Source organism: Morus notabilis, unplaced genomic scaffold, assembly GCF_000414095.1.
Source record: "Morus notabilis unplaced genomic scaffold, ASM41409v2 Scaffold180, whole genome shotgun sequence".
NCBI classification, from domain to species: Eukaryota; Viridiplantae; Streptophyta; class Magnoliopsida; order Rosales; family Moraceae; genus Morus; species Morus notabilis.
Window position 1 is genome coordinate 72,420 of NW_010361879.1, and position 10,055 is coordinate 82,474.

Here is a 10,055-nt window from a genome sequence, read left to right on the forward strand (position 1 = left end):
TTGAGATTATTAAATATCTTTTCCTCTAAAAATATTAGTTAGACATCAATTTTTAAAATATTAATTGATTAAAGACAACAATAAAAAAAAAATAAGGAGTACATTTATATAAGGTAATAACTTAGCTAATATTTGCTCCTCATTTTTCGTTTCCTTTTCATTTAAAAAAAAAGTCGAAGATTATTAAAGAAGAAAAAAAAATAGTAAAGCTAGTACTGTTTCTTTTCATTTCCTTCGAACCTTCCCCGAAATTTCTTTGACTTTGCAAAGCAAGACCACAAGATATATTGACCACAAAAAAAAAAAAAAAAAAAAAAAAAAAAAAAAAAAAAAAAAAACCAATAGCCCCAACCACTCTCTCTCTCCCTCTCTCTCTCTCTCTCTTTCTCTTTTCTTGTAGTCGCCGGTGATCACTAGAAAGTGCAGCAGCGCTACAGCCACAGTTGATATTGTAGGCTCATCTTGAGGTATATGCCCTCCGATCCCTCTCTTTCTCTCTTCCGCTTTCTAGATCTTTAACATTTTATATCATCTGATTTTTTCATTTTTAATGCCTGGTATTAAGAAAAACGTGATACTTATATATGTTGAAAATTCCTAGAGAATGTCATCTAAATTTCAATTTTAAGAGGAGATGCACTATCATTAAATGGTGAATATAATGGATTCATACCTGCCCCTAATTCACAGTTTCATACTAGTAAATCCGGTATTTACTTAGGAAATTTTATTTACCAACTTTTTTTTTTTAAAGTATATAAGGGATTTACTGCTTTCAAAAAGAAAATCAAGAGAATTTTTTTTTTTTTTTTTCTAATTTTCATGGAACTTGCCTATTATGGATAATGTATTAGAAAGAGAAATGATCTCTATTATGTTAATATGGATAATCTATTATGTTAATTCTTGTACTTTTGATATGAGTGCCTAGGATTGCGTCATCAAATATTCCCTTCGATTCTACCTGGCAAATTTTACTTCTTGATCTGATATCGTCCAGATATTTCCCAAGATACTGTAAAAAATACATTAACAAAGTCAATATTTTTACCGATATTTATTAAAATTTTAACCAAAAAAAAATTACTCGCCCAATAGATATTTCAAGACCGTAAAAATTCCAAAATTTCAATGGAATTTTCCAAAATATTGAAGAAATCTTTTTCCATACGTTCAACTTTAATGTGTCTTTTTCTTAAAATTAAAAAAAAATAACGTGTCTCTTTAGCTGGAAAAAATTAAAATAAAAAATAAAAAAAATCTCTAATGTGTCAAAGTTGAAAAAAGATCTCTTTAACAAATGAAGTTTAGCTTGACTGGAAACAAGGACCAGTCCAATTCACTACCATCTTTGAAAAAGCAAAGCTCAACTGAAGGAATGATAATACGTGTATTTTCTTATTTACGATAAATAGTCAAATGAGAATGCCCTAATGTAGTCAAAGTTTTTGTAAAAGCCCTTTGAAATTTTTCCAAAATTCAAGGACAAGTAGATATTATTGTAGTGATAATTCTAGTGATAATTCTAAGCTTTCTATAATAAAGTGTAGAGTTCAAATCTTCTTATTCCAAGTTGAAAAAGTAGCATGATATCTTTAGGTCAAATAAACAAACCAATGGACATTTTCTTGGTTCCCTAATGTATTGTTTAACGTTGTAACATATAACATGTCGGATAGTGCAAAGAATTATGCGTACAATGTTTATCTCTATCTATAAGAAGAGAGGATGAGAGTACAAAAGTTGTACTTCAACCTTACCAATCCAATGGTTGAAATTTACTCATTTTTCACTTAACTTAAATCTAATGGTTTGAATTTAGTCCATTTGACTTGCTTATCTTCTCACACCTCACACTCTTACAGCACCCCTCCTTTTCTAATTTTATCTTCATAAATAATTATATATAGAGAGTAGATCATGCATTTGTTTCTTCAATTATTTTTGTGAATATATATAATATAACTTTGTTGATTTTAGTTCACAATATTTCCAATTTTATAAATTTTTAAAGAGTTTACATCATCATTATAAAGAATATGATTTTATTTTTTAATTTGAAAACAGTCATGGTTCAGGGGTTTTTTTTTTTAGAAATATGAATTGTGCAAAATGCCTTTCTCATTAATAAATAGAAATTAATCACTTTAAAAATATTCTATGAAAGTTTATGCAAAACGCCTTATGCTTGACATATGTTCGCACGACTTAATTATTATCATAATTTGTTTAAGAGTAATTTCGTAGGTGTTTTTTTTCTTTTTTTTTTTTTTTTTTTTTCCTTTGTGGTTAGTGAGTAATCAGGTAGATAGTTGATAGTTATCACTTTTTTACTTTTTGTTTGCATTCTTTTTTCTTTTAAAATTTTTAATTAAGTTGTATAGCCTTTTTCCATCTCCGTATAATGCAACACTAGTACTCTAAGACCTTTTGATCAAATAACTTGTGTACTTTTTTTTTGAGAAGGAACTATCGCTGCTACTATATATCATTATTTAGTTTGATTGAATAATCTAGGATCGCTTTTGGTGATTCTTTGCATATGGTTGGTATTGACTTTCAAAAGATTGCACTATGTTCTGTCTCAACATATATATATCAATAACATCGTGTTCTTTACCTAGTCACTGGACTTCTTGATCTGAATATATGTATCTGTGTGTGTAGGGAGTTAAGGAATTGGCTTTTTAATCATTTTGGAGGTTTGGCTACGATTATGGCTGCTGGTGGTGGTTCCTCTTCGAAGATTAACTATGACGTGTTTATCAGTTTTAGAGGTGAGGATACTCGTTCTAATTTTACGAGCCATCTTCATAGTGCTTTATGTCGAGCGAAAATCAAAGCCTTCATAGATGAGAATGATCTCAACAAGGGGAATGAAATATCACCGACGCTTTCGAGTGCAATTAAAGAGTCAAAGCTTTGTCTAATTATTTTGTCGAAAAACTATGCTTCGTCAAGATGGTGCTTAGATGAACTAGCACACATTCTCCAATGCAAGAAAACGGATGGACAATCTAAAGTGTTACCTGTTTTTTACAATGTTGATCGGTTATATGTAAAAGAACAAAAAGGAAGTTATGCAGATGCGTTTGCTAAACATAAGGAGCGTTTTGAGGATGAGAAGTTGCAAGCATGGAGAGAGGCTTTGACAAAAATAGCCGATCTACCTGGTTGGGATTCAAATTCATCTAGGTAATCTTAATTTGTGTCTTTTGAAATCTAAAAAGTTATGAATTACTGTCAAATACGTTCAATAATCGGTTTTTTGATTTCTAATTACTATATATTTGGATGTGTACACATTGTCAGGCTTGAATCCACTTTAGTTGACAAAATTGTTGATGATGTAATCGAGAAACTCAAAGATATTTCTATGGCAAGGGAAGATTATTTGCAGGGCCTGGTTGGAGTTACTAAGCGCATTGAGGAAATTGAGTCACGATTACATATTGGCTCATTAGATGTTCGTAGTGTTGGCATTTGGGGCCTCGGTGGTATTGGTAAAACAACCCTTGCCCGTGTTGTGTTTTGTCGACTATCTTCCCAGTTTGAAGCTTGCAGTTTTCTTGAAAATATTCGAGAGGAATCGAAGAAACATGAGCCAAATCATTTGAAAAATAAACTTTATTCTGAACTGTTGAAGGTTGGAAGTCCACATAGCGTCACGTTGCAGTTTGAAAAGGACAGGCTCCGTCGGAAAAGGGTTCTAATTGTCTTTGACGATGTAGATGATCCCCAACAACTAGAACAATTATTCAATGCTTCATGGTTTGGTCCCGGAAGTAGAATTATTGTAACAAGTAGAGATCAACAAGTGCTTAGGAATATTGGAGTAAGTAGAACGTTCGAGGTAGATGGATTAGAATATGTTGAAGCTCTTGAACTTTTTTCTCTTCACGCTTTTAAAAGGAACTCTCCTACCGCTGATAAAGATGAGTTGTCAAGAAGGATAGCAAAATATGCTGGAGGTCTTCCATTGGCGCTTAAAGTTTTGGGTTGCCGCCTCTTTTCTAAAAGCATAGAAGAATGGGAAAGTACATTGGGGAAATTGCAAAAGATTCCGGATAAGAAAATCTTGAGTGTGTTGAAATTAAGCTATGATTCACTAGATGACACTCAACAAGATTTATTTCTTGACATCGCGTGTTTCTTTAAAGGGGAGAAAAGAGATCTTGTACAAAAAATACTAGATGCTTGTGATCTCTTTGCTACAGAAGGAATACCAATTCTTATTGATAAGGCTCTGATAACAATTTCTGGGAATTCAAATACAATATGGATGCATGATTTGATACAAATGATGGCTTTTGAAATTGTGAGCCTTCGGTCTACTAATCAAGATCCCAGAAAAGGTAGTAGGCTCTGGACTGCAGATGATATTTATCATGCACTAAAAAATGGTAGAGTAAGTCCTCAAAGCCACTATATATTATTCTTCTAACTATAGTTTTAGCTTGTCATGAATAGTTTTTGTGTTTTTGTCGTAAGCTATATATGCTAATTAATTCCTTGTTCTTAACTTTTAGGGAATTGAAACCATTACAGGAATATCATTGGATACATCAAATTTTAGTCGAGAGATTAGCTTGTTGCCAGCAACCTTTTTAAGGATGTGGGAATTAAGATTGCTCAGAATCATTGATACTGGGAAATTATACCTTCCTCAAGGTCCTCTCATTTTTCCTAATCCGCTCAGATATCTCCAATGGCATGGATATCCTTTAAAATCGTTGTCTACAAATTTTATTGCCGAGATGCTTGTTATACTTGACATGCGCGGAAGCCAACTTGAAAAACTTTGGGAAGGTGTCCAGGTATGACTATCTTTGTTAATTTTTTCCTTGTGATTTAAACCGAGGCATGAAATATCAGTCTTGATTTAATGGGTTTAGTTTGTTTCGAGGTTTTTGGTGTCATACTAAGGGTATTTTACACATTTGCCCCTGAACTTGTGCAGTTTTAGAAACTTGCCCCCTGACCTTTTAATTTTGACAAGTTGCCCTCACAACTTGTAAAATTGTCACTGTATGCTCCATTTTAACAATGATTGTGTTAAATTAGTGTAGAAAAAGCATGTTCGACGAAAAATATCAACATTCCAATTCAACTTGTGTAGTTTTAGAAACTTGCCCCCCTGAACTTGTGTAGTTTTGGAAACTTGCCCCCTTGAATTTTTAATTTTGACAAGTTGCCCTCTCAACTTGTAAAATTATTACTCTATGCCCCATTTTAATAATGATTGTGTTAAATTAGTGTAGAAAAAGCATGTTTGACGAAAAATTTCAACATTCCAATTCAAATGTAATACACATCTTTCAATTTCTCAACTTTTAATCCCTTAAATGAGAACATTACAATAATTTTACAAGTTCAGGGGGTTGATTGTCAAAATTAAAAGTGTAAGGGAGCAAATGACAATTTTGGAGGGCAAGTGTGCTACAAAATCTTATTGCTTCTTTTTTTATCTGATATTGAAAACATAATTGTTTTTAACCCCTTACAAATGCACTAATACTAGTTGTTTTGATTCTTACATATTATGTATACATTGAAAATTGTAAATCTGACACCATTTTAATTTGTTTTCGTATTATGTATACATTGAAAATTGTAAATCTGACACCATTTTAATTCGTTTTCTCTAATCTTATGCCATTGATAGTGGAGAAATTTTCAGGGGAAAAAAAGCCAAACAAACAAACAAACTGTGGTGTTGAATTTTAATTTTCAGAAACAAGAGATCATTTGGGGAAAAAAAAAATCTTAAAATCAGAGGGAGAATTTCAGTTATTAGTTATCTCCTCTCTCAGTTTATCAAAAATAGAGAGGATTTCATTATTAATCCTTTAATTGTTTATACAGTTGTGCCTTGAATATGGACGTAAATTTTAAGTGCACTTATGACATCTTTTTTTTTTTTTTTTTAATTTTTTTTACAGCATTTAAATAAATTAAAAAGTATTGATCTCACAGGCTCCATGAAACTCACTCAAGTTCCAGATCTCTCACTGGCTCCAAATATTGAGAGCGTGAAACTTATGTTCTGTGCAAGTTTGATGGAAGTTCCATCATGTTTTCAACATCTTAACAAGCTTCAAGAGCTTGATTTAAGAGGCTGCCCATCTCTTTGCAAGTTATCAGAGCCTCCAAAGAATTTAAAAACATTAGAAGTGGTAGCCGGACCCATTGTTAAGTGTGCGAGCATGCGCCCTTGTGATTGTAGTAAAGGGTTTATATGGAGTATCTCTCCTGAATTTTCTTTAAAGTTGGAGAGATTTCCAGAAATATCGCATCCTATGGAATGTATTGAGACTCTCACATTAGATTCTTCAGCGATTAAAGAGCTACCATTTTCAATCAAAAATTTAACCGGCCTAAAAAGATTAAGCCTAGATTTTTGCGAAAATCTCGAGTTTCTCCCTGACAGCTTCCATTGCTTAAGCTCTTTACAAATAAGGGTATTTTACCCATTTGCCCCAGAACTTGTGCAGTTTTAGAAACTTGCCCCCTGAACTTTTAATTTTGACAAGTTGCCCTCTCAACTTGTAAAATTTCTACTGTATGTGCTATTTTAACAATTATTGTGTTAAATTAGTGTAGAAAAAGCATGTTCGACGAAAAGTTTCAACATCCCAATTCAATTGTAAAACACCTTTCAGTTCCTTTACTTTTAATTCCTTCAATGAGACCCATTGCAATAATTTTACAAATTCAGGGGGTTGATTGTCAAAATTAAAAGTTTGAGGGAGCAAATGACAATTTTGGGGGCCAAGTGTGCTACAAAATCTTATTGCTTCTCTTTTTATCTGATATTGAAAACATAATTGTTTTTAACCCCTTACAAATGCACTAAAGACTAGTTGTTTTGATTCTTATGTATTATGTATACATTGAAAAATGTAAATCTGACACCATTTTAATTTGTTTTCTCCAATCTTATGCCATTGATAGTGGAGAAATTTTCAGGGGAAAAAAAGCCAAACAAACAAACAAACTATGTGGTGTTGAATTTTAATTTTCAGAAACAAGAGATCATTTGGGAAAAAAAAACTTAAAATCAAAGGGAGAATTTCAGTTATTAGTTATCTCCTCTCTCAGTTTATCAAAAAAAAGGGAGGATTTCATTATTAATCTTTTATTTGTTTATACATTTGTGCACTTACGACATCTTTTTTTTTTTTTTTTTACAGCATTTAAATAAATTAAAAAGTATGGATCTCTCAGGCTCCATGAAACTCACTCAAGTTCCAGATCTCTCACTGGCTCCAAATATTCAGAGCGTGAATCTTATGTTCTGTGCAAGTTTGAAAAAAGTTCCATCATATTTTCAACATCTTAACAAGCTTAAAAAGCTTAATTTAAGGGGCTGCCCATCTCTTTGCAAGTTATCAGGGCTTCCAAAGAATTTAAGAACATTAGACGTGCAACCCAGACCCGTTATTCGTGCGAGCATGCGCCCTTGTGATTGTAGTAACGGGTTTACATGGTGTCTCTCTCCTAAATTTTCTTCAAAGTTGGAGAGATTTCCAGAAATATCGCATCCTATGGAATGTATTGAGACTCTCACATTAGATTCTTCAGCGATTAAAGAGCTACCATTTTCAATCAAAAATTTAACCGGCCTAAAAAGATTAAGCCTAGATTTTTGCGAAAATCTCGAGTTTCTCCCTGACAGCTTCCATTGCTTAAGCTCTTTACAATACCTTAGTCTTACTTGCTGCCGAAAACTTGAATCACTACCAAGACTTCCTCTGTCTCTATCATTTATTGAAGCGAGTTGCTGCACTTCATTGAAGAAGGTGTCAAGTTCAATAGACTTGGTTAATCAAAACTGGGATGATTACTTCTTCAACAATGGCTATTTTAAGTGGCACGTGATGAGATTTTTGGGTTGTGACATGTTGGATGAGAATGCACGCAAAGTTATTAATGAGGAAGTACGCTTCAGAATTTTGCGCTTTGCAACTCTATATTCTAATTTACCTTTGGTAATGTCTCTCCTTTTTTGTTTTCTTTTTTTTAATTCTATTAGAGTCACCTCTTCGTTACTTAATTAAGTACTAATTATGATTCTAGTAGGATTATAAAACAATAATGGTTCTCTCTCTTCCATGTTGCCTACAGGACATCATTTCCACTGCTCATTTTCATTGGCCGGAAAGCAAAATTCCGTGGTGGTTCAGTCATAAGAGTGATGTATCTTCATTAAGTATAAACCTTCCTCATCCTGATCAATGGTATAACAACAGTTACTTGGGTCTCGCCGCTTGCGTTATTCTTGAAATCAAGGACATTATCTCTTTCTGGAGAGGTTATGAGATTCTGCCTCTTTATTGTGATTATGTTTACATGTTCCCTAATGGCAATTCATGGAGACGGACAAGATCTGGAGCGTTCTTTGTTCCATTTGGAGGCGTGGCTCCGAATTTTTGTGATTGTTGTAATTCTATTTCCACGGATGGCATGGATTATCGTATTCATCATAATCCCTCAATGAATAATTGCCAACACGTGTTCATGTTTGCAGACCCCACTTACGGTAAGTTCCTTGAATTGAACGATGGACAAATAGATGCAAGTGGGAATATGAAGAATAGGAATATAATTTCCTACCTGGGTGAGTATGTTAAAGCAGACCAAGGAAGTTCTGATTCCGATGAAAATGAGGAGAGTGACGATGAAAATGCCTCTTTCGACCTAAATCGTATTGCAAAAGCCAGTTCTGATTCCGATGCCTCTTTCGACCTAAATCATATTGCAAAAGCTAGTTCTGATTCTGATGAAAATGAGGAGAGTGACGATGAAAATGCCTCTTTCGACCTAAATCGTATTGCAAAAGCCTCTTTCGATCCAACTGCTGCAGCCTCTTTCTCCTTTTATTTGTACGATGAAAATGAGGAGAGTGACCTAAATCGTATTGCAAAAGTTGTGAAGTGCGGGGTCCATTTCTTATATACCCACGAGACAGAGAGATTTGAATCCAATCAAGAGCCTGAATTAGTGCTGAAATTTTAGACGGGCCGGCCGTGACTATTGAAAAGTCTGAATTTTTATCCGATGACCGAACCCGAACTGCCTAAAAATTCAGGCTGCCCGATGCCCGACCGGCTGCCTGAATTTGTTTTTATATTATATTTTTATGTTGTATAAGTAATAAATATTTAGTGACTATTGAAAAGTCTGAATTTTTATCCGATGACCGAACCCGAACTGCCTAAAAATTCAGGCTGCCCGATGCCCGACCGGCTGCCTGAATTTGTTTTTATATTATATTTTTATGTTGTATAAGTAATAAATATTTATATAATTACAATGTGTATATTACAATTTGAAATATGAAATGAACACACGAATTATATAAAAAAAATTACTTCTTCATTGATTTTTAAATTTGTAATTCATGATTGTTTCATTAAAAACCTTACCAAGAAAAAACCCAATTGGGATAAAAACTTAGCAAGGAAAAAAGAGTGCAATCATTGTGGGATGAATTACAAATTTGACGAACTTACAAAGTCTATACAAGATTACAATAAACACTATACAAATTAGAAATTACAAAGTAAATAAATATTTACAAATTACAATAATAAAATTTAATTTGAAGCAGAATGATCATCTTGAAAATTAAAAGTTAATCTATTAAATTCGTCGATCCATTCTTGGTTTGCCGGTGAGATTGTATCGTGTAAGCGTTGGTCGGAACGGTCCCAATCCTTAATGCACACCTAAGCTTCAACAATATCCTGTTGCAATGCGTTTATTCGTTCTTTAAGTATTCGGCCGGTTGTACTGAATGCTTGTTCAGCTGCAACAGTGGAGATCGGGATTGAAAAAATATCCATTGCCAGTCGTGTTAGGATCGGCCAAGTTAATGCTCGTGCCCTCCACCACTCAACCAAATCAAACATTTCACTACTGTCTACAACTAAGCCCTCACTTAGGTACGTCATTAACTCGTTGAATCCGCCGCCACCTCTTGATGAAGATCCACTTCCACTCCCAGATTCTTCTTGACCTTAACTCGTCGTCGTCGTCTTCTTCTTCTTCTT

General features: G+C 33.5%; 1 protein-coding gene across 2 annotated transcripts; it reads left to right on the forward strand.

Moving 5' to 3' along the window:
• Positions 1-353: 353 nt before the first annotated feature.
• Positions 354-9,109, forward strand: LOC21388677 (disease resistance protein RML1A). Of its 2 annotated transcripts, XM_024167365.1 has the most exons (7): positions 354-467; positions 2,668-3,195; positions 3,313-4,408; positions 4,530-4,817; positions 5,943-6,410; positions 7,659-7,991; positions 8,128-9,109. In XM_024167365.1, exons 2-7 carry the CDS (start codon positions 2,717-2,719, stop codon positions 9,016-9,018), a joined length of 3,555 nt encoding a protein of 1,184 aa, XP_024023133.1. In that variant the 5' UTR covers positions 354-467; positions 2,668-2,716; the 3' UTR covers positions 9,019-9,109. The 2 variants fall into 2 exon arrangements, with proteins under 2 accessions (XP_024023133.1, XP_010099047.2); XM_010100745.2 differs by lacking the exon at positions 5,943-6,410 and having other exon boundaries at positions 7,194-7,991.
• The last annotated feature ends 946 nt before the right edge of the window (positions 9,110-10,055 follow it).